This window comes from Mustelus asterias, chromosome 9 (assembly GCF_964213995.1).
Source record: "Mustelus asterias chromosome 9, sMusAst1.hap1.1, whole genome shotgun sequence".
Lineage (NCBI taxonomy): Eukaryota > Metazoa > Chordata > Chondrichthyes > Carcharhiniformes > Triakidae > Mustelus > Mustelus asterias.
In genome coordinates, this window is record NC_135809.1 from 1,934,161 (window position 1) to 1,957,971 (window position 23,811).

A 23,811-nucleotide genomic window follows, 5' to 3' on the forward strand; every position below is an offset into this window, starting at 1 on the left:
CCGGCTTCATTCCAGCTCCCTCCCACCCAGGCTCCTTCCCCCCCCCCCCCCGGCTCCCTCCCACCCCCCGGCTCCCTCCCACCGGCTCCCTCCCCCCCCCCAGCTCCCTCCCCACCCCGGCTCCCCTCCCCCCTGCCCCTGCTCCCTCCCCCCGCCCCCCCGGCTCCCTCCCACCCCGGCTCCCTCCCCACCCCCGGATCCCTCCCACCCCAGCTCCCTCCGGTACAGCCACTGTTGTCATCCACATGAACTCAGCAGCCAGTTAATGCACAGCAGCTCCCAGAAAAAACACTGAGCTTCACAGCCAGTTATTCCATTGCTGTTGGCAGTGGCTGTTGTTGTCGTGATGTTGGGAGGACTCTCTGCTTTTCCTTAAAAATTGTGGCCGTGAAACCTTTTACATCCAATTGAGGAGACGACGGAGCCTTGGTTCACTGTTTCATCTGTGTGTAAGATACTGTGACTGCGCAGCTCTCCTGTGGTACTGCCACTGGGTGTTCCGCTCAGGCTGTTTGCTCAGGTTTCTGAGGGTGGGTTTTGGGCCCATGGCTGGCATGGAGAGCTTTGCTAATGGCGTCACACTTCAGTGTTGACCCATTCTGATCCTGTCGCCTGGTGTCGAGATGTAGATGTTGGGAGGGAAGGAATGATTGGCATGTTCGGGGTTAAAGTTGATTTTGGAATGGGACTGCATGTGTCACCAAATCCTACATTAAAGATGGATAAAAGGTATTGGTTGGAGATTGAGATGGAAAACTGGTCAAGGCTTCACCCTTCTAATAGAAAACATTCGATGTTTTGCACAGCTAGCTGTTTGGGAACTCATTCTCCACTCCAGGGACTTGGGCAGATAACTGACATGTCAGCACGGTGGCACAGTGGTTAGCACTGCTGCCTCGCAGTGCCTGGGACCCGGGTTCAATTCCGGCCTCAGGTCACTGTCTGTGTGGAGTTTGTACGTTCTCCCCATGTCTGTGTGGGTTTCTTCTGGGTGCTCCAGTTCCTCCCACACTCCAAAAATCTGCGGGGTTAGGTGGATTGACCATGCTAAATTGCCCTTAATGTCAGGGGATTAACAGGGTAAATACATGCGGTTATGGAGATAGGGTGGGATTATTGTCAGTGCAGACTCGATGGGCTGAATAGCCTCCTTCTGCACTGTGGGATTCTATGATTCTCTGTCAGTGCGGTAGTGATGGAGTGCCGTGTTAACGTGGGGGGGTCCTCTTTCAGATGAGACCCGGTCCCTCAGGTGAACATCAAGAGTTTCTTTAAGAAGAGTCAGTGTGGGACAGGGATTCGTTTTCCCGGGTGTCTTGGTCAACCTTTATCTGGAAACCAACATGACTAAAACTGGCCGTTTACCTCATTGCTGTTTGTGCAGTCTTGCTGTGTTTAACCATTTTCCCAACTAAACAAAACCATCAAGAAAGGGTCTCTGTTATTGTGCACCACCTCGGGATATTCTAAAGTGTTTCACAGGAAACACTCAGAGAATTAACGCTTCGAAATGGTGAAACATGGTTACTGTAGTGGGGAATTCTATTGTGGTGCTGGGATTACTTCTGAAAAGTTCTAAAAAAGCAACTTTGATAAGTAAACTCTTGCAAAGGTAAATGAAACTTAGTCTTTAAAGTGTAATAAAATTTTATTTTTACAACTAGTTTTTATCAAAACATAGAGAATACAAAAGGAAAAACATGCAATAGACAGCAAAACAAAATCTTCGGCCGAATGGGAGATGCAAATAGTCAATGACACAACAGAACCACTGAGCTTTCTCCACAGATCTCTGTTTTCAGAGCAGAAACTTGGTCAACTAAACAGTTTGGTTATCTCAATTATCTCCAAATACTCCCAAGTAATTAATTTAATTATCAACATGTCAATCTATTTCTGATAATTTTGATGCTGGAATTATAATCTGACACTTAAAATATTGATCCGTCATTCGTCTGTCCATTTTATGGAAGTTCTCTCCCAAAAATGGCTTCTTACGATTTAGCATTTCTCTAACCAGTTTAAATTGGCTCTCATACCAAATGAAGGCGCCTTATCTTTTGGCATTATCCCCCGGCCTGGATATACATGGGTAAATTAGTAAAGTTTCCAGACCATGTAATAGAACAGAGAGTATAGAAGGTGGCAGGGATCTAACCTCAGGCAGAACAAAAAAGGTGACAAGTATGAGAAGGGAGGTGGTCAATGCGGGACTAAGGGTGTTGGACCTAAATGTGCGCAGTGTACGGAACACGGTTAATGAGCTTGTTGCGCACATTGAAATTGGCCGGTACGATGTTGTGGGCATCACAGAGACGTGGCTTCAAGGGGATCAGGGCTGGGATCTAAATATCCAAGGATATGTGTCCTATCAAAAGGACAGGCAGATGGGCAAAGGGGGCGGGGTTGCATTGTTAGTAAGGAATGAAGTTAAATCGATAGCAAGAAGCGATATAGGATCAGAAGGCACAGAATCTCTGTGGGTAGAGCTGAGGAATCGCAAAGGTAAAAAGACCCCGATGGGAGTTATGTACAGGCCCCCTAGCAGTAGTCAGGATGTGGGGCAGAAAATAAATCAGGAGATAGAAAAGGCAATATTACAATAATCATGGGGGACTTCAATATGCAGGTGGACTGGAAAAATCAGGTAGGTAGTGGATCCCAAGAAAAGGAATTTGTGGAATGTCTAAGAGATGGTTTTTTGGAGCAGTGACCACAATATGATAGAATTTACCCTGCAGTTTGAGAGGGAGAAGCTGGAATCAGATGTAACAATATTCCAATTAAATAAAGGTAACTACAAAGACATGAGGGAGGAGCTGGCCAGAGTTGATTGGAAAGGGAGCCTCGCAGAGAAGGCAGTGGAACAGCAATGGCAGGAGTTTTTGGGGGTTATTCGGGAGGCACAACAGAAATTCATCCCAAGGAGGAGGAAACATGCTAAGGGGAGGACGAGGCATCCATGGCTGACGAGGGATGTCAAGGACATCAGAAAAACAAAAGAAAAAGCAGACAAAGTGGCGAGGATTAGTGGGAAGCCAGAGGATTGGGAAGCCTTTAAAAGTGAGCCGAGGACAACTAAAAAAACAATAAGGGGGGAGAAGATGAAATATGACTATAAGCTAGCTAGTAATATAAAAGACGATAGGAAGAGTTTTCTTCAATATATAAAAGGTAAGAGAGAGACAAAAATAGCCATTGGACCACTGGAAAAGTAATAATAGGAAACAAAGCAACGGCAGAGGAACTGAATAGTTACTTTGCATCAGTCTTCACGGTGGAAGACACCAGTGGGATGCCAGAGCTCCAGGAGAGTCAGGGGGCACAGGTGAGTGCAGTGGCCATCGCTAAGGAGAAGGTTCTGGGGAAACTGAAAGGTCTGAAGGTGGATAAATCACCTGGATCGGATGGACTACACCCCTGGGTTCTAAAAGAGATAGCTGAGGAAATTGTGGAGGCATTGGTGGTGATCTTTCAGGAATCACTGGAGGCAGGGAGGGTCCCAGAGGACTGGAAAGTAGCTAATGTAACACCGCTGTTTAAGAAGGGAGGGAGGCAGCAGACGGAAAATTATAGGCCGGTTAGCCTGACTTCAGTCATTGGCAAGATTTTAGAGTCCATTATTAAAGATAAGATCGCGGAGTACATGGAAGTGCAGGATAAAGTAGGACTGAGTCAGCACGGCTTCATCAAGGGGAGGTCATGTCTGCAAATCTGTTAGAGTTCTTTGAGGAGGTAACAAGGAAGTTAGATAAAGGAGAACCAGTGGACGTGATTTATTTAGATTTCCAGAAGGCCTTTGACAAGGTGTCACATAGGAGACTGTTAAATAAGTTAAAAGCTCATGGTGTTAAGGGTAAGATCCTGGCATGGGAAGAGGATTGGCTGACTGGTAGAAGGCAGAGAGTGGGGATAAAGGGGTCTTTTTCAGGATGGCAGCCGGTGACTAGTGGTGTGCCTCAGGGGTCAGTGCTGGGACCACAACTTTTCACAATATACATTAATGATTTGGAGGAAGGAACTGAAGGCACTGTTGCTAAGTTTGCAGATGATACAAAGATATGTAGAGGGACAAGTAGTATTGAGGAAGCAGGGGGACTGCAGAAGGACTTGGACAGGTTAGGAGAGTGGGCAAAGAAGTGGCAGATGGAATACAATGTGGAAAAGTGTGAGGTTATGCACTTTGGAAGGAGGAATGGAGGCATAGATTATTTTCTAAATCGGGAAATGATTACGAAATCAGAAGCACAAAGGGACTTGGGAGTCCTTGTTCAAGATTCTCTGAAGGTTAATGTGCAGGTTCAGTCGGCAGTTAGGAAGACAAATTCAATGTTAGCATTCATGTCAAGATGGCTAGAATACAAGAGCAGGGATGTACTTCTGAGGCTGTATGAGGCTCTGGTCAGACCCCATTTGGAGTATTGTGAGCAGTTTTGGGCCCCATATCTAAGGAAGGATGTGCTGGCCTTGGAAAGGGTCCAGAGGAGGTTCACAAGAATGATCCCTGGAATGAAGAGCTTGTCGTATGAGGAATGATTGAGGACTCTGGGTCTGTACTCATTGGAGATTAGAAGGATGAGGGGGGATCTTACTGAAACTTACAGGATACTGTGAGGCCTGGATAGAGTGGACGTGGAGAGGATGTTTCCACTCGTCGAAAAACTAGAACCAGAGGGCACAACCTCACAATCCCAAAAGTGAAAATTCTAAATTGGGGTCAGGCCAATTTTGATGGACTCAGGGAAGAAACTTTCAAAAGTTAATTGGTGGAGTCTGTGGGAAGGCAAAGGGACGTCTGGTAAGTGGCATGCTTTCAAAAGTGTGTTAACCATGGTTCAGGGTAAACACATTCCTCTTAGAGTGAAGGGGAAGGCTGGGAGAAGTCGGGAACCCTGGATGACTCGGGATATTGAGGCCCTGGTTAAGAAGAAGAAAGAGGCACATGATGTGCATAGGCAGCTGGGATCAAGTGAATCTCTTGAAGAGTATAGGGGGTGTAGGAGTAGAGTTAAGAGAGAAATCAGGAGGGCAAAAAGGGGACACGAGATTGTTTTGGCAGATAAGGCAAAGGAGAATCCAAAGAGATTCTACAAATACATAAAGGGCAAAAGAGTAACAAGGGAAGAGAGTAGGGCCTCCTGAGGATCAACAAGGTCACCTATGTGCGGATCCACAAGAGATGGGTGAGATCCTAAATGAATATTTCTCATCAGTATTCACTGTTGAGAAAAGCATGGATGTTAGGGAACTTGGGGAAATAAATGGTGATGTCTTGAGAAGTGTACATATTACAGAGAAGGAGGTGCTGGAAGTCTCAAAGCACATCAAGGTAGATAAATCCCCAGGACCTGATGAAGTATATCCCAGGACGTTGTGGGAGGCTAGGGAGGAAATTGCGGGTCTCCTAGCCGAGATATTTGAATCATTGATAGTCACGGGTGAGGTGCCTGAAGATTGGAGAGTGGCAAATGTTGTGTCTTTGTTTAAAAAGGGCTGCAGGGAAAAGCCTGGGACCTACAGGCCGGTGAGCCTCACATCTGTGGTGGGTAAATTGATGGAAGGTATATTGAGAGACAGGATCTACAGGCATTTAGAGATGCAAGGACTGATTAGGGACAGTCAGCATGGCTTTATGAGTGGAAAATCATGTCTCACAAATTTAATTGAGTTTTTTGAAGGGGTAACCAAGAAGGTAGATGAGGGCAGCGCAGTTGATGTTGTCTACATGGACTTTAGCAAGGCCTTTGGCAAGGTACCGCATGGTAGGTTGTTACATAAAGTTAAATCTCACGAGATCTCAGGTGAGGTATCTAATTGGATACAAAATTGGCTTGTAGAGAGTTGTTTTTCAAACTGGAGGCCTGTGACCAGCGGTGTACCTCAGGGATCAGTGCTGGGCCCACTGTAATTGGGCATTTATATTAAAGATTTGGATGAGAATATAGAGGGCATGGTTCGTAAGTTTGGAGATGACACCAAGATTGGACAGTGAAGAAAGTTATCTCCAAATGCACCGGGATCTTGATCAATTGGGCCACTGGGCTGACGAATGGCAGATGGAGTTTAATTTAGACAAATGCGAGGTGATGCATTTTGGTAGATTGAACCAGGGCAGGACTTGCTCAGTTAATGGTAGGGCGTTGGGGAGAGTTACAGAACAAAGAGATCTAGGGGTACATGTTCATAGCTCCTTGAAAGTGGAGTCACAGGTGGACAGAATGGTGAAGAAGGCATTCGGCATGCTTGGTTTCATCGGTCAGAACATTGAATACAGGAGTTGGGACGTCTTATTGAAGTTGTACAAGACATTGGTAAGGCCACACTTGGAATACTGTGTGCAATTCTGGTCACCCTATTATAGAAAGGTTATTATTAAACTAGAAAGAGTGCAGAAAAGATTTACTCGGATGCTACCGGGACTTGATGGTTTGAGTTATAAGGAGAGGCTGAATAGACTGGGACTTTTCTCTCTGGAGTGTAGAAGGCTGAGGGGTGATCTTATAGAGGTCTATAAAATAATGAGGGGCACAGATCAGCTAGACAGTCAAAATCTTTTCCCAAAGATAGGGGAGTCTAAAACTAGAGGGCATAGGTTTAAGGTGAGAGGGGAGAGATACAAAAGTGTCCAGAGGGGCAATTTTTTCACACAGAGGGTGGTGAGTGTCTGGAACAAACTGCCAGAGGTATTAGTAGAGGCGGGTACAATTTTTATCTTTTGAAAAGCATTTAGATAGTTACATGGGTGAGATGGGTATAGAGGGATATGGGCCAAATGCGGGCAATTGGCATTAGCTTAGGCGTTTTTTTAAAAAAGGGCAGCATGGACAAGTTGGGCCGAAGGGCCTGTTTCCATGCTGTAAACCTCTATGACTCTAGGTTAAAGGGACGGTCCTTTAAAACGGAGATTAGGAGAAATTTCTTCAGCCAGAGAGTGGTGAATCTGTGGAACTCTTTGCCGCAGAAGGCTGTGGAGGCCAGGTCATTGAGTGTCTTTAGGACAGAGATAGATAGGTCCTTGATTGATAAGGGGGTCGGGGTTATGGGGAAAAGGCAGGAGAATGGGGATGAGAAAAATATCAGCCATGACTGAATGGCGGAACAAACTCGATGGGCCGAGTGGCCTAATTCTGTTCCTATGTCTTATGGTCCTTTTGGTCTCATTTACTTTGTTGCATAATTTGCGCCTTGTGCTGGCATCTTTCAGGAATATAATTGACTATTGAAGTTTCTTCAGTTTTTAGTGGTAACATTAGAATTGCAATAATGCAATTTCAAAATCAAAAAGCTTGTGTAAGCTTTCTCTTATCATCAATTACAGAGATTCAACTAACTAACATCAATTACATTAATTCACATTCCACAAATAAAACATCTTTCATTTTACTGGCATGTTATAAATTCACTTTTAGCGACATTATTAATACATGACTTAGATATCTTGTATTATTCTCAAACCACATATTAAAACATTAGCTGCGAATTATCCTCGTGTTGGGTATTTAGAATTGATCAGAATTCTCAACTCCAGGTGTCTCATCTCTCTATCTCCTAAAATATTGATGAAACTTAGAATTCCAAATTAAGTTAGACTTTTAATGGGGGTAGGTTTCCAGTTAAGAGATTCACACATGCAAACTAAACCCACTTTAAACTTTGCTCAGGAATAAACTCATTTGTATGTTTCTGTAAATACTCCATTTCATTCTCTGCCAACTTGTCTCTCTGTTTGCTCAGTGTAACCAAACTGTTGTCTGTGTTCATTTCCCTGTCTGTCTGTGCAGTAGATTTGAGTCAAGTCCCAATAGCAGCAAGCAGCAAGCCCTGTGGGGGACCAGGAAACGGCTGAATGGCCATGTGATCTATCAGCACAGGTCCCGGTAAATTGCTGTGTGCTGCATGTACTGGAGCTTGTGCCTTGGATTGTTGTCTGCTCAGTCTAGGAGTAAGGGAATTCTTATTGGTTAACCTGTAATATCTTAACCACATTAGGAGTTGCGGGTTTTACACAAAAATAAAAGATGTGATTTGCACGCGTAGATTCAAACTAACAACAACAGATTTATTCCAGGTGCTCTTGCCTGTACAGAAACTAAAACAGCAGCCTGTGCAACACCCTAATGACATCGTCCTCAAATCATGTGACTGGCTCTTAAAGCAATCTGCAACTACTAAATTATATAACATCCCTCCCCCTTTACTTTTGAGGTCATGACAAAAAATTATTACAATGTTATACATAAGATCAGTAATACTCTCGACACAGTACGGTGCATCATTAATCGTTATACACAGTCAATAGGAAAGTGGATCAGGAAGATGCCTATTCCTCTTTGGTTGTATTCAACGTTCTGGAATTTGGCTGTTCCTGACCCTAGAATTATGATTTGGAATTTCAGTAGACACTTTTTCTCTTGGAACTAATTCTACATCAATGTGATGTAGTAGCGTGGGCACAATGATCAGGCAGCTCAGATTCAACTAAGTCTTTTGTTGCAGTATTCACAACACTAGCAACTAAAGAAGATGTTATTTCTGGAGATGATTCAGAGAAATCATTTTGAGATGACAACAATTGATCAGCATGGAGTCACCAAACTAGTTCATCTTCAGTTTGAAGCATGTAAGAAAATGGAGTCACATGAGCAGTGTTTCTATCAGGTGCCAAAAAGCTAACATGATAACAAAGTTTGCTCTCTTGAAGCCTTTAAAGAATAAACATCGCCCCCCTTCCCAGCGTCTTCACCCCCGTTCCCCGGGCTGTTGCCCACCCCCCCCCCCTTTCCCAGCATCATTGCCCCATTCAAACACCGATCTATTTTAATTCCATCTTGTATGCTATGGCAAATGCTCATCTACATGCTTCTTCAATGTTGTGAGGGTTCCTGCCTCCACCACCCTTTCAGGCAGTGAGTTCCAGATCCCCACCACCCTCTGGGTGGAAAGGACTTTCCTCAAATTCCCTCTAAATCACAGAATCACAGAATCCTACAGTGCAGAAGAGGCCCTTCGGCACATCAAGTCTGCACCCGACGCATGGAAGGCCCTGACCCTCCTACCTAATCCCACTTGCCAGCACTTGGCCCACAGCCTTGAATGTTATTGCGCGCCAAGTACTCATCCAGGTACTTTTTAAAGGATGTGAGGCATCCCGCCTCCACCCCCCTCCCAGACAGCGCATTCCAGACCCTCACCACTCTCTGGGTAAAATCGATTTTCCTCAAATCCCCCCAAACCTCCCACCGCTCACTTTTAACTTGTGTCCCCTCATAACTGACCCTTCAACTAAGGGGAACAGCTACTCTCTATCCACCCTGTCCACGCCCCTCATCATCTAGAACACCTCAATCAGGTTGCCCCTCACATTAAATCTCTGCCCCCTGGTTATTGATCCCTCTGCTCAGGGGAACAGTTCCTTCCTGCCTATCCTATCTACATCTCGATCAGGTCGCCCCTCAGCCTTCTCTGCTCTAAGGAAAACAACCCCAGCCTAACCAGCCTCTGTTGTAGCTGAAATGTTCCATCCCAGGCAGCATCCTGGTGAATCTCCTCTGTACCCCCTCCCGTGCAATCACATCCTTCCTAAAGCGAGGCGATCAGTACTCTAGCTGTGGCCTCACCAGCATTTTATACATCTCCATCATAACCTCCCTGCTCTTATATTCATTGCCTTGGCTAATAAAGGCCCATATGCATTTGTAACCATCTTATCTACCCGTCCTGCTGCCTTAAGGGATCTTTGGACATGCACCCCAAGGAGTCTCTCAGATCCTCTGTACTTCCTAGCATCGTACCATTCATTGTGTATTCCCTTGCCTTGTTAGTCCTCCCAAAATTCATCACCTCACACTTTTCAGGGTTAAATTCCATTTGCCGCTGTTCTGCCCACCTGACCAGCCCGTCTGTACCATCCTGTAATCCAAGGCCTTCCTCCTCGCTATCTACCAGGCAACCAACTATCGTGTCGTCTGTGAACTCTTATCTTCTTTATCAGTCTCCCATGTGGGACCTGGTCAAAAGCCTGACTGAAATCCTTGTCGAGTACTTCCCCACTCTCCCGCCGTCCTCAGGAAAACGATCAGATTTGGGAATGGAGGTGTCTGACTTCCCTCCGCTGTGCTGTCCAGATTCTGGATATGAAAAATCAGCCCAAGATACGACGCCAGAGGAGGGTGAGGGAGATCCTGTGGAGGATGAATGTTCAGCCTCAGTCCTGGTTTACAATCTATGGGCTGGTTTCTGAGGGTGGAATGCGGGTTTCCCTGTTAGAGGCAGAGAGATTGCTGGAGGACCCTGATGTTACCTCATGGTCAGTGCAGGAAAAATCTACTCCAGGAACATACAATCAGTGGGGAAGTAGAAACCCGTTTGCCTCGACATTGAAGTGCTCCAAGTGGTATTGCTGTTGCTAGGCGATGTGACAGTGTCTGATCGCTTGTGGAGTTGTGGGAAGCATTGAACTTTGATGCTTGGTGTGGGACAATTGGAAGTGTTTTAGTGAATGGAGCTCACTTTGTGCAAGGTGCTGTTTTACACCTAATCCTTCTGACTTGCAGCTTTCAGACAGTCTGGCTGATAAATTCCTTTGCTTCAACACTTTAGCATCTGCGAGTGTACGGAAACCGAGGCTGAGGCTATTGTGCACCTTAAGAGTGAGCTGCGGGAGAAAGAGTTGAAACTCACGGATATCCGGCTGGAAGCGCTCAGCTCCGCCCACCATCTTGACCAGATCCGGGAAGCAATGAACAGGATGCAGGTAAATCCCCAAAATTAGACACCTCTCGGGACCTCATCAAATGTTTCAGCGCCAATGCGCGAGATCTTCAGCCTTCACGCTCCGTCTGCGAGATCACCAGCGAGGGCGTAAGATCCAGCAACACCAGTGAGTAGTCAATCTCGCCAGTGAGAGCCCGATTCCCGACTCCCCCCCCCCCGTCCCTCATCGGCAACATCATTGGGTTCAGGGCGAGAACCTGACTGAACAAATTTAAACATAATTAAATAGCACCCCCCCCCCCCTCCCTCGCCAGATCTCCCCCCATTAAACTTCCATACCTCACATCGACGGGTTTTCCAACAGATTGACCCTGACGTGAACCTGTCAACGGGATCCACCCTGGAGTGCAAAGGTCAGTATAGCCCTGGGGGAGAGAGCCATAGTCAGCCACTGCCCCCCCCCCCCGACACTGCCCCCCCGACACTGCCTCCCCCGACACGGCCCCCTGGCACTGCCCTCTGGCACTGCCCCCCCAACACTGCCCCCCCGACACTGCACCCCCGGCACTGCCCCTTCGCACTGCCCTCCGGCACTGCCCCCTGGCACTGCCCTCCAGCACTGCCCCCTGGCACTGCCCCCGGCACTGCCCCCCCGACACTGCACCTCCTGGCACTGCCCCCTGGCACTGCCCCCCAACACTGCCCCTGGCACTGCCCTCCGGCACTGCCCCCTGGCACTACCCCCCCCCCCCCCCCCCCCCCGGTACTGGGGGGTGTGGGGAGGTACATTTTGTTCCTGTGGGTCGGTGTTCCCTTTAAAATTGTTCTCCGGTCTCAGTGGAGCTGGGACCCGGCGCTAAGAGCCCCCTCCCCACCCCGCCGCCAGAGCAATGGCGCAAACCACACCCACTCTTTCTTAAAGGGACAAAATCCAGAGAGAAAACCGGCCAATGGAGTTGGAGAGTTCCACATCCACTTTCTCACCAGAACAGACACATTCTGGTAAGATTCCACCCAGTGAAGGAGTTTGTGAGATCTAGTCACCCAGTGTAATATAGAAACATTGGAGCCAGTGTGCACACAGTAAGATCCCAAAATGTGATATGAATATGTTCAGGTAATATATATCAGGTACCGCATGGTAGGTTGTTGCATAAAGTTAAATCTCACGGGATCCAGGGTGAGGTATCCAAATGAATACAAAATTGGCTTCTTGACAGAAGCCAGAGGGTGGTTGTAGATGGTTGTTTTTCAAACTGGAGGCCTGTGACCAGCGGTGTGCCTCAGGGATCAGTGCTGGGTCCACTGTTATTTGTCATTTGTATTAATGATTTGGATGAGAATATAGGAGGCATGGTTAGTAAGTTTGCAGATGACACTAAGATTGGTGGCATAGTGGACAGTGAAGAAAGTTATCTCCAATTCAACGGGATCTTGATCAATTGGGCCAGTGGGCTGACGAATGGCAGATGGAGTTTAATTTAGACAAATGCGAGGTGATGCATTTTGGTAGATTGAACCAGGACAGGACTTACTCACTTAATGGTAGGGCATTGGGGAGAGTTACGGAACAAAGAGATCTAGGGGTACATGTTCATAGCTCCTTGAAAGTGGAGTCACAGGTGGACAGAGTGGTGAAGAAGGCATTCGACATGCTTGGTTTCATTGGTCAGAACATTGAATACAGGAGTTGGAACGTCTTGTTGAAGTTGTACAAGACATTGGTAAGGCCACAGTTGGAATACTGTGTGCAATTCTGGTCACCCTATTATAGAAAGGATATTATTAAACTAGAAAGAGTGCAGAAAAGATTTACTAGGATGCCACTGGGACTTGATGGATTGAGTTACAAGGAGAGGCTGGATAGACTGGGACTTTTTTCTCTGGAGCGTAGAAGGCTTCGGGGTGATCTTATAGAAGTCTATAAAATAATGAGGGGCACAGATCAGCTAGATAGTCAATATCTTTTCCCAAAGGTAGGTGAGTCTAAAACTAGAGGGCATAGGTTTAAGGTGAGAGGTGAGAGATACAAAAGTGTCCAGAGGGGCAATTTTTTCACACAGAGGGTGGTGAGTGTCTGGAACAAGCTGCCAGAGGTAGTAGTAGAGGCGGGTACAATTTTGTCTTTTAAAAAGCATTTAGATAGTTACATGGGTACGATGGGTATAGAGGGATATGGGCCAAATGCGGGCAATTGGGATTAGCTTAGGGGTTTTTTTTAAAAAAAGGCGGCATGGACAAGTTGGGCCGAAGGGCCTGTTTCCATGCTGTAAACCTCAAATCTTTTTTGATGTTGATTGAGAGATGGATTACTATTGGCCAGAGCTCCAGGGGGTGTAACCCTGTGCTTAGTCCAATAGCAATCCTGGGATCTTTTACATTCACCCAAAAGAGCAGACACTCTGAGAGTTTCACTCACTGGTAATTATCCCAGACTTATTTCTGCTCAATTACAGAACGAGATTGAACTTCTCAAAGCCGAGAATGACCGTTTGAAATCGGAGACTGGAAGTAGCAGTGGAGCAGCGCGTACTCAATCCCAATCTTCAACCTCATCTTCCTCGTCCTCATCCCGACAGTCTCTGGGACTTTCCCTGCACAATCTCAATGTCGCGGGAGCGACAACAACAGGTAAGCGGGTAACTGAAAGACATTCATTTACCAGGATGTAAAGCACATGTTCACAAGATTGAATTCACACTGGGACTGTCCACAGGAGTGTATGTCATCGATAGGCCTGAGAGTGTGGAAGGGAGACAGGAGGCAAAGGGGTCAGGTTTTCAACAAGGTGGATGATGGAGTTGGTTTGTTGGAGACAGGATGTGGTGGACAGCCATCCACTGTCACATCTGGCTGGACCACATAAAACATCTGTTCTCAAACCTGCACACTGTTCCAGAGTCACATTGTGCGGCAAAGATAACCTCACCCACCCCCCTCCCCTTCTTCCCAACTCTACTGCAAGCCATCTGCTTGAGTCCCCTTTCCTGTCTCCATCAGCCCCACCTCCAACAAGTCTAGGAATCTCATTGACGTCTTTGTCAGTAGGATTGAGGCAATCCAATCAGCTGTCTTTGCCATTCCCCCTCTTTCACTTACCCACCAGGCCCCTCGACCTCAGAGCTTTCTCCCTGCCATATTCCTGAGCTTGCAGCTCTGTCTCTTTCCTTTTCTATCTCCCTAATGCCACCTCCAAGCTCTGCTTGTCCATGTGACCCCTCCCAGCACTACAGTTAAAAAAGCCCACCAACGCCTCTCCTTTCTCAGAAGATTAAGAAAATTCGGTATGTCCGCTACGATTCTCACCAACCTTTACAGATGCACCATAGAAAGCATTCTTTCTGGTTGTATCACAGCTTGGTATGGGCTCCTGCTCTGCCCAAGACCACAAGAAACTACAAAAGGTCATGAATGAAGCCCAATCCATCACGCAAACCAGCCTCCCATCCATTGACTCTGTCTACACTTCCCGCTGCCTCGACAAAGCAGCCAGCATAATTAAGGATCCCACGCACCCTGGCCATTCTCTCTTCCACCTTCTTCCATAGGGAAAAAGATACAAAAGTCTGAGGTCACTTCCAACCGACCCAAGAACAGGTTCTTCCCTGCTGCTGTCAGACGTTTGAATGGACTTACCTTGCATTAAGCTGATCTTTCTCTACACCCTAGCTATGACTGTAACACTACATTCTGCACTCTCTCGTTTCCTTCTCTATGAACGGTATGCTTTGTCTGTATAGCGCGCAAGAAACAATACTTTTCACTGTATGTTAGTACGTGTGACAATAATAAATCAAATCAAAGAGGAAGAGAAACCATTGAGAGTGACTATAATCAGGTGGATGCGAATGGAAGCAGGTGAGAGCAGCCCAGTCCAGCTGGACGACAGTATTGAGGGGCTGGAGGAGGCAGTGCTCCCCCATCACCCCCGTGCTCACTGACCAACACTGGCTCCCGGTCAAGCTGCCCACTCTCTGCCTCTGGTTTATAAAGATCTCCGTAAAGAACAATACATTTTCAGCAAAATGAAGTGTATATTTTTCCGCTCCTAGATATGTTGCCCGATGACGGTTCTGATGGATCCTATCGTAAAGAGGGCTGCAGCGTGAGAATTATGATCTGTCTGAACAAGCAGCTGAAAAGAACAAAGGTACTGGGACGGGGGTGTGTGGGGGATTGGGGGAGGGGGTGTGGGGGGGTTTAGGGAAGGGAGAGAGGGTGTGGGGGATTGGGGGAGGGGGTGTGGGGGGGTTTAGGGAAGGGAGAGAGGGTGTGGGGGATTGGGGGAGGGGGAGGGGGGCATGTGAGAGGGGGTTGTGGGGGGGGTTGGGGGAGGGGGTGTGGGGGGTTGGGAGAGGGGGGGCGTGGGGGGGTTGGGGGAGGGGGAGGGGGGCGTGTGAGAGGGGGCAGTGGGGGGGGGTTGGGGAGGGGGTGTGGGGGGGTTGAGGGAGGGGTGTGTGGGGGGGTTGGGGGAGGTAGGTGTGGGGGGGGTGGGGGAGAGGGGTGTGGTGGGGTTGGGGGAGGAGGGTGAACAAAGAACAATACAGCACAGGAACAGGCCCTTCGGCCCTCCAAGCCTGCACCGATCATGTGTTCCTAACTAGACCATCCATTTGTATCCCTCTATTCCCAGTCTGTTCATGTGGTTATCTAGATAAGTCTTAAATGATCCTAGCGTGTCTGCCTCAACCACCTTGCTTGGTAGTGCATTCCAGGCCCCCACCACCCTCTGTGTAAAATACGTCCCCCGCATATCTGTATTGAACCTTGCCCCCCTTACCTTGAACTTGTGACCCCTTGTGTTTGTCATTTCTGACCTGGGAAAAAGGTTCCAACTGTTCACCCTATCTATGCCCTTCATAATTTCATAAACTTCCATTAGGTCGCCCCTCAACCTTCATCTTTCCAGGGAGAACAACCGTAGTTTACTCAATCTCACCTCAGAGCTAATACCCTCCATACCAGGCAACATCCTGGTAAACCTCCTCTGCACTCTCTCCAAAGCCTCCACGTCCTTCTGGTAGTGTGGCAACCAGAACAGATCGCAGTATTCCAAATGTGGCCTAACCAACGTTCTATACAGCTGCAACATCATATGCCAACTTTTATACTCTATGCCCCATCCAATAAAGGCAAGCATGCCATATGCCTTCTTCACCACCTTTTCCACCTGTGTTGCCACCTTTAAGGATCTGTGGACTTGCACACCCAGATCCCTCTGTGTGTCTATACTCCTGATGGTTCTGCCATTTATTGTATAGCTCCCCCCTGCATTACATCTACCGAAATGCATCACTTCGCATTTATCTGGGTTAAATTCCATCTGCCATTTCTCCGCCCAATGTTTCAGCCTATCTATATCCTGCTGTATTCTCTGACAATGTTCATCACTATCCGCAACTCCAGCAACCTTTGTGTCACCCGCAAATTTACTAATCAGACCAGCTACATCTTCTTCCAAATCATTTGTATATATCACAAACAGCAGAGGTCCCAGTACCGAGCCCTGCAGAACACCACTAGTCACAGACCTCCAATCAGAAAAAGACCCCTCCACTGCTACCCTCTGTCTTCTATGGCCAAGCCAGTTCTGTACCCATCTAGCGAGTTCACCTTTGATCCCATGAGATTTAACCTTTTGCGCCAGTCTGCCATGAGGGACCTTGTCAAACACTTTACTAAAATCCATGTAAACGACATCCACGGCCCTTCCCTCGTCAATCATTTTTGTCACCTCCTCAAAAAACTCAACCAAATTTGTGAGACATGACCTCCCTCGTACAAAACCATGTTGTCTATCACTAATGAGATTATTCAGTTCTAAATGTGTATAGATCCTATCTCTAAGAATCTTCTCCAACAATTTCCCTTCCACAGACGTCAAGCTCACTGGCCTATAATTACCCGGGTTCTCCTTGCTACCCTTCTTAAATAACGGGACCACATTTGCTATCCTCCAATCCTCTGGGACCTCACCTGTGTCCAATGAAGAGACAAAGATTTCTGTTAGAGGCCCAGCAATTACATCTCTTGTCTCTCTCAGTAATCTAGGACAGATGGCACTGGCCCTGGGCATTTGTCTACCTTAATGCTTCCTAAAACACCTAACACTTCTTCTCCTTGTAATTGCGATTTGTTCTAACGGGTCTACACATCCCTCTGAGACACTACCAATCAACGTGTCCCTCTCCTTTGTGAATACTGACGCAAAGTATTCATTTAGGATCTCGCCTACTTCCTTGGGTTCTAAGCATAATTTCCCTCCTTTGTTCTTGAGAGGTCCGACTCTTTCTCTGACAACCCTCTTGTTCCTAACGTATGTATAAAATGCCTTAGGATTCTCCTTAATCCTGTCTGCCAAGGACATTTCGTGACCCCTTTTTGCCCTTCTAACTCCCTGTTTGAGTTCTTTTCTACTTTCTCTGTATTCCTCCAGTGCTTCATCTGTTTTTAGCTGCCTGGACCTGATGTATGCCTCTTTTTTCTTTTTGATTAAACCCACAATTTCTCTGGTTATCCACGGCTCTCGAATCCTACCTTTCCTATCCTTCCTCTTTACAGGCACATGCCTGTCCTGCACTCCTATCAACTGCTCCTTAAAAAACTCCCACATGCCAGATGTGGATTTACCCTCGAACAGCCTCTCCCAATCAACAGCCACCAAATCCTGCCTAATCCGGCTGTAGTTAGCCTTCCCCCAATTCCGCACCTTATCCATAGGACAGCACTCATCCTTTTCCATGACTATCCAAACATTTACAGAATTGTGGTCACTGTTCGCCATATGTTCCCCTGAAACTTTGATGACCTGACCGGGCTCATTCCCCAGTATTACGTCCAGTATAGCCCCCTCTCTAGTTGGACTATCAACATATTGTTCCAAAGAGCCTGCCTGGACACATTTTACAAATTCCTCCCCGTCCGGACTCCCAGCCCTAAGGGATTTCCAGTCTATATGAGGGAAATTAAAGTCTCCCACTATAACAATCCTATTTTTTCTACACCTGTCCAGAATGTCCTTACATATCCGTTCTTCAACTTCCCGTGGGCTGTTGGGAGGCCTGTAGTATACCCCCAGCATAGTGACTGCGTCCTTCCTGTTTCTGAGCTGTGGGGTGTGGGGGTGTTGGGGGGGGGCGGGTGTGGGGGGGTTGGGGGAGGGGGGAGGGTGTGGGGGGGTTGGGGGAGGGGGGTGTGGAGGGGTTGGGGGAGGTGGGTGAGGAGGGGGTGGGGAGGAGGGTTTGGGGGGGTGGGGGAGGAGGGTTTGGGGGGTGGGGGAGGAGGGTTTGGGGGGGTGGGGGAGAGGGAGGGGGGTGTGGGAGGTTGGGGGAGGGGGAAGGTGGGTGTGGGGGATTTGAGGGAGGGGGAGAAGGTGTGGGGCTGTTGGGGGAGGAGGGTGTGGAGGGGTTGGGGAGGGGGGTGTGGAGAGGTTGGGGGAGGGGGATGTGTGGGGGTTGGGGCAGGTGGGTGTGGGGGGTTGGGGGAGGGGGAGAAGATGTGGGGGGATTGGGGAAAGGAGGTGTGTGGATGGGGGAGGGGGGGTTTGGGGGAGGGGGATGGGTGTTGTGGAGGGTTGGGGGAGGATATGGGGGAGTTGGTGGTGGGGGGGTTGGGGGAGGGGGAGGGCGTGTGGGGGAGTTGGGGAGGGGGAGGGTGTGGGGGGGCTGGTGGAGGGGGGAGGGGTATTGGGGGGTTGGGGGAGGTGTGTGGGGGGTTGGGGGAGGGGGGAGGGGTGTGGGGGGTTGGGGGATGGGGTGTGGGGGTTGGAGGAGGGGGAGGGTATGGGGGGTTGGGGGAGGGGGAGGGTGTGGGGGGGTTGGGGGAGGGGGAGGGTGTGGGGAGGTTGGGGGAGGGGGGAGGGTGTGGGGGGGTTGGGGGAGGGGGGAGGGTGTGGGGGGGTTGGGGGAGGGGGGATGGTGTGGGGGGGTTGGTGGAGGGGGAGGCTGGGGAAGGGAGAGAGGGTTGTGGGGGGTGTGGGAGAGGTGGAGGGGGTGGGGGTTTGTGGGAGGGGAGGGGGTGTGGGGGGGTGGGGGAGGGGGAGGGGTTGTGGGGGTGTTGGGGAGGGGGGAGTGGGAGGTGTGGGGGAAGGGGAGGGGTTGTTGGGGGGTGTGGGGGAAGGGGAGGAGGTGTTGGGGGGTTTGGGGAGGGGGTGTGGGGGGTTTGGGGGAGGGGGTGTGGGGGGTTTGGGGGAGGGGGTGTGGGGGGGTTGGGGGAGGGGGTGTGGGGGGGTTGGGGGAGGGGGTGTGGGGGGGTTGGGGGAGGGGGATGGTGGTGGGGGGTGGTTGGGGGAGGGTACATCACCGTCCTCAATATCATTGCTTTGTTAACACTGCAATGCTTGTTCTCTCAGGATGAGAAGTCTGCTCAGTATCTGATAGGCTCATTAGGCGTCAGTGGAAAGACGAGATGGGATGTTCTGGATGGCGTTATCCGTCGATTGTTTAAGGTAGGAGCTCGTACAGGCGGGGAAAAATCTGTCTGTTCAACGTTCTTTCATTCCTCTCACACAAATTTTACAAAATCAAATAAAACACTCGGGCCGCTGTGTCAGAGGAATCCTCACGGAGTGGGATGGGGATCAGAGTCAGGATTGACAGGATTCTCCCACTCAGGGCTCCCTCCGAACACAGCGCCCCCCGCAGTCAGACCCAAGAGTCACAATTCATTCCTTGTTGCAATGAAGGGTTAAGGATGGACACGAGGAATTTGGGGACACAACCCTCCGCTTTCCCTGCTCATTAAAAACAGCAGATGGAAAACTCTGCAGTGAGGAGTTCTTAGTGAAAAATCCCAATGCATTCCCTAAACCGAACACAGCGGTGTGACAGGAACATTTCTGAAGCGGGCTTCATTGTGTTAATTTGGGTTGACATGTGTCTCTGGTAATGAAATCTGTCAGATTGTGTGAAAAGCCAGTTGGTTCACTGATGTCTCACTGCAAGCAGACTGATCTCACCGGCTGTCCCTTTATATGGCTCCTGTACACCGTGTGTGGTTAACGGTTCAGGGCCTAACAAGCCACTCTGTTGTTGGACAAGCTCTGTCTGAGGAGAATGCATGTTCTCGAGTCGGGGATGGACAGTTAATACTGACCTTGCCAGGAATCCCCACATGGCACAGTGGTTAGCACAGCTGCCTCACAACGCCAGGGACCCAGGTTCAATTCCAGTCTCAGGTCACTGTCTGTGTAGAGTCTGCACGTTCTTCACATGTCTGCGTGGGTTTCCTCCGGGTGCTCTGGTTTCATCCCACAGTCCAAAGATGTGCAGATTAAGTGGATTGGGCATGGTAAGTGTGTGGGGTTATGGGGATAGGGTGGAGGGGAGATTCCTGGGTGGAATGCTCTTTGGGAGAGTCAGTGCAGCCTCGATGGGCCAAATGGCCTCCCTCTGCACTGTAGGTTTCTATGGCTCAACGTTTAATTTGATTTATTATTGTCACATGTATTAACATGCAGTGAAAAGTATTGTTCCTTGCGTGCTATACAGACAAAGCATACCGTTCATAGAGAAGGAAAGGAGAGAGTGCAGAATGTAGTGTTACAGTCATAGCTAGAGTGTAGAAAAAGATCAACTTAATGCGAGGTGGGTCCATTCAAAAGTTTGACAGCAGCAGGGAAGAAGCTGTTCTTGAGTCGGTTGGTACGTGACCTCAGACTTTTGTATCTTTTTCCCAAAGGAAGAAGGTGGAAGAGTGAATGTCCGGGGTGTGTGGGATCCCTAATTATGCTGGCTGCTTTGCTGAGGCAGCAGGAAGTGTAGACAGAGTCAATGGATGGGAGGCTGGTTTACGTGATGGATTGGGCTACATTCACGACATTTTGTAGTTCCTTGCGGTCTTGGACAGAGTAGGAGCCATACCAACCTGTGATACAACCAGAAAGAATGCTTTCAATGGTGTATCTGTAAAAGTTGGTGAGAATCATAGCTGACATGCCAAATTTCCTTAGTCTTCTGAGAAAGTAGAGGCATTGGTGGGCTTTCTTAACTATAGTGTCGTCATGGGGGGTACAAAGACAGGTTGTTGGTGATCTGGACACCTAAACACTTGAAGCTCTCAACCCTTTCTACTTCATCCCCATTGATGTAGACAGGGGCATGTTCTCCTGAAGTCAATGACAATCTCCTTTGTTTTGTTGACATTGAGGGAGAGATTATTGTTGTCGCGCCAGTTCACCAGATTCTCTATCTCATTCCTGTACTCTGTCTCGTCATTGTTTGAGATCCGACCCACTACGGTGATGTCATCAGCAAACTTGAAAATCGAGTTGGAGGGGAATTTGGCCACACAGTCATAGGTGTATAAGGAGTATAGTAGGGGGCTGAGAACACAGCCTTGTGGGGCACCGGTGTTGAGGATGATCGTGGAGGAGGTGTTGTTGCCTATCCTTACTGATTCTGTGAGTTAGGAAGTTCAGGATCCATTCGCAGAGGGAGGAGCCGAGGCCCAGGCCACGGAGTTTGGAGATGAGTTTCATGGGAATAATGGTGTTGAAGGCTGAGCTGTAGTCAATAAATAGGAGTCTGACACAGGTGTCCTTGTTATCTCGGTGTTCCAGGGTTGAGTGCAGGGCCAGGGAGATGGTGTCTGCTGTGGACCTGTTGCAGTGGTAGGGAAATTGCAGTGGATCCAGGTAGTCCGGGAGGCTGGAATTGATTCGTGCCACGACTAGCCTTTCAAAGCACTTCATAATGATGGATGTCAGAGCCACCGGCCGATAGTCATTAAGGCATGCTGCTTGGCTTTTCTTAGATAACGGGATGATGATCATCTTTTTGAAGCAGATAGGGACTTCAGATTGTTGTAAAGAGAGGTTGAAGATGTCTGTGAATACCTCCGCCAGCTGATCCGCGCAGGATCTGAGTGCTCATCCGGGTACCCCATCCGGGCCAGTCGCTTTCCGTGGGTGACCTTCGAGAAAGCTGCTCTGACATCTGCAATGGTGACCCCCAGATACAGGTTCATCCAAGGCTTCCAGGGTGGAGGGCATGTTCTCACTGATCTCTTGCTCAAAACGAGTGTAGAATGCATTGAGCTCATCAGGGAGGGGTGCGTTGGAGCCGGCGATTTTACATGCCTTCATCTTGTAGCCTGTTTGTCTTGCGTACCTTGCCATAGTCGGTGATGGTCGGTGTGGCTGGCCTGGGACTCTAGCTCGGTCCAGTATTGACTTTTGGCATCTTTGATGGATCTCCTTAGATCGTATCTGGCTTTCTTGTACAGGTCAGTGTCGCCTGACTTGAATGCCTCAGACCTGGACTTCAGCAGGCAGTGGATATCCCTGTTCATCCATGGTTTCCGGTTGGGGAACACACGGATTTGCTTCTTTGGCACACAATCTTCTACCCACTTACTAATGAAGTCAGTTACTGTAGTGGCGTACTCGTTCAGGCTGGTCGCAGAGTTTTTAAATACTGACCAGTCCACTGACTCCAAGCAGTCCCATAGGAGATCATCCGATTCCTCAGACCAACATTGCACGACTCTCTTTGATGGATTCTCCCGTTTCAGCTTTTGCTTGTAAGCCGGGAGCAGGAGCACAGCCTTGTGGTCTGATTTGCCAAAGTGTGGGCGGGCGATAGAGCGGTCGGCATGTTTGATATTTGTGCAGCAGTGGTCTAGGATGTTTGGGCCTCTGGTGGAACAGGAGACGTCTTGGTGGCAACTTGAGCTTGGCCTGGTTGAAGTCCCCGGCCACGATGAACAAGGCCTCGGGATGTTTCATCTCAAGGCTATTCGTCATGGTGTATATTTCATCTAGCGCGATCTTCACGTCCGCATGGGGTGGGATGTAAACTGCCATCAGGATAACGGAGGTGAACTCCCGCGGAAGGTAGTCGGGGTGGCATTTTAGCACCAGGTCCGGGGAGCAGAAACTTGCCAGTGTTGCTACGTCTAGGCACCATGAGGTGTTGGTTAGGAGGCAGACCCCAGCTCCCCTAGCCTTGCCTGTAGCCGCTGTATGGTCCATTCGATGGACTGAGAAGCCCCCTGGTTGTAGGGCACAGTTGGGTGAAGCAGGAGTGAGCCACGTCTCTATGAAACAGAGCACACAGCAGTCCCTCAGCTCGCTTTGAAAGTGAGTCTGGCTCTAAGTTCATCTAGCTTGTTTTCCAGAGATTGGACATTCGCAAGCAGTAGGCTGTGGGCCTTGGGACCGAGTTGTTTTACTCTCATCTGCAGGCTTGCACGTGTTCCACACTTCCTCGAGTGTCTGCCTCTTTTCGAGCCTGGGAGACGGTGAGAGTAGTTTGCGATGTTAAGGATATAGGTGTATCCAATGAAGTTCTTCTCTCTGGTCAAGGAACAAGTTAGTTAAATGTACAGACACATTTGTAAATGTTCTCTCTGCATTTGGATATACAGGAGTATGTTTTCCGTTTGGACCCAGCCACCAGCCTTGGGATGTCCTCGGACAGTATTCTCAGCTACAATATCGGTGACATTATGAGAGCTGGCAACCTGGAGCTGCCGGAACTGCTGCCCTGTGGATACCTCGTTGGTGAAAACAACATTATTACTGTGAATCTTAAAGGTATGTTACTTTTATCGAGCAGTGGTGATTATGAATTGGGATGGAGTTCATTGAGTAAAGAAAAACTTGCATTTCTATCGACCTTTCACAATCTCGGCATTTCCCAAAATACTGCTCACCAATCCAGGACAATATCCCACCATGGCACCCAACCCAATCCAGGACAATATCCCACCATGGCACCCAACCCAATCCAGGACAGTATCTCCACACCATGGCACCCAACCCAATCCAGGACCGTATCTCCACACCATGGCACCCAATCCAATCCAGAATAGCAAGATCCAGATCTTTGGCTCTCCAAATTAGAGCTCGGAAGTTCTAACGCATTGCCTCCATGGGAACTGCTCGGGAAGTTTGAATGTCAGTGAGGCAAATCCCCCGCTCCCCGGGATCTTCTGAGAAAATCTCCAACTCTGAGTTAGAGTCGGAGATTTTTGGACTTTTTGATTTATTTACCTGGATAGTTACCTCAGAAATGTTAGACAGGATAAACCGCATCTATACATCTGGTAACTAACCCCCCACCCCTCACCCCACCAATCACCAGTCCAACTCACCTC

General features: G+C 48.7%; 1 protein-coding gene across 1 annotated transcript in view; it reads left to right on the forward strand.

Moving 5' to 3' along the window:
- The window catches only part of nav3 (neuron navigator 3), a 396,979-nt gene that overhangs the window by 360,890 nt on the left and 12,278 nt on the right, over window positions 1-23,811 (forward strand). The window contains exons 25-30 of the mRNA XM_078221087.1: window positions 9,992-10,113; window positions 10,600-10,753; window positions 13,170-13,344; window positions 14,766-14,863; window positions 19,064-19,159; window positions 23,080-23,248. Coding sequence (XP_078077213.1) covers window positions 9,992-10,113; window positions 10,600-10,753; window positions 13,170-13,344; window positions 14,766-14,863; window positions 19,064-19,159; window positions 23,080-23,248 — 814 coding nt within the window. The remainder of the gene's footprint in view (window positions 1-9,991; window positions 10,114-10,599; window positions 10,754-13,169; window positions 13,345-14,765; window positions 14,864-19,063; window positions 19,160-23,079; window positions 23,249-23,811) is intronic.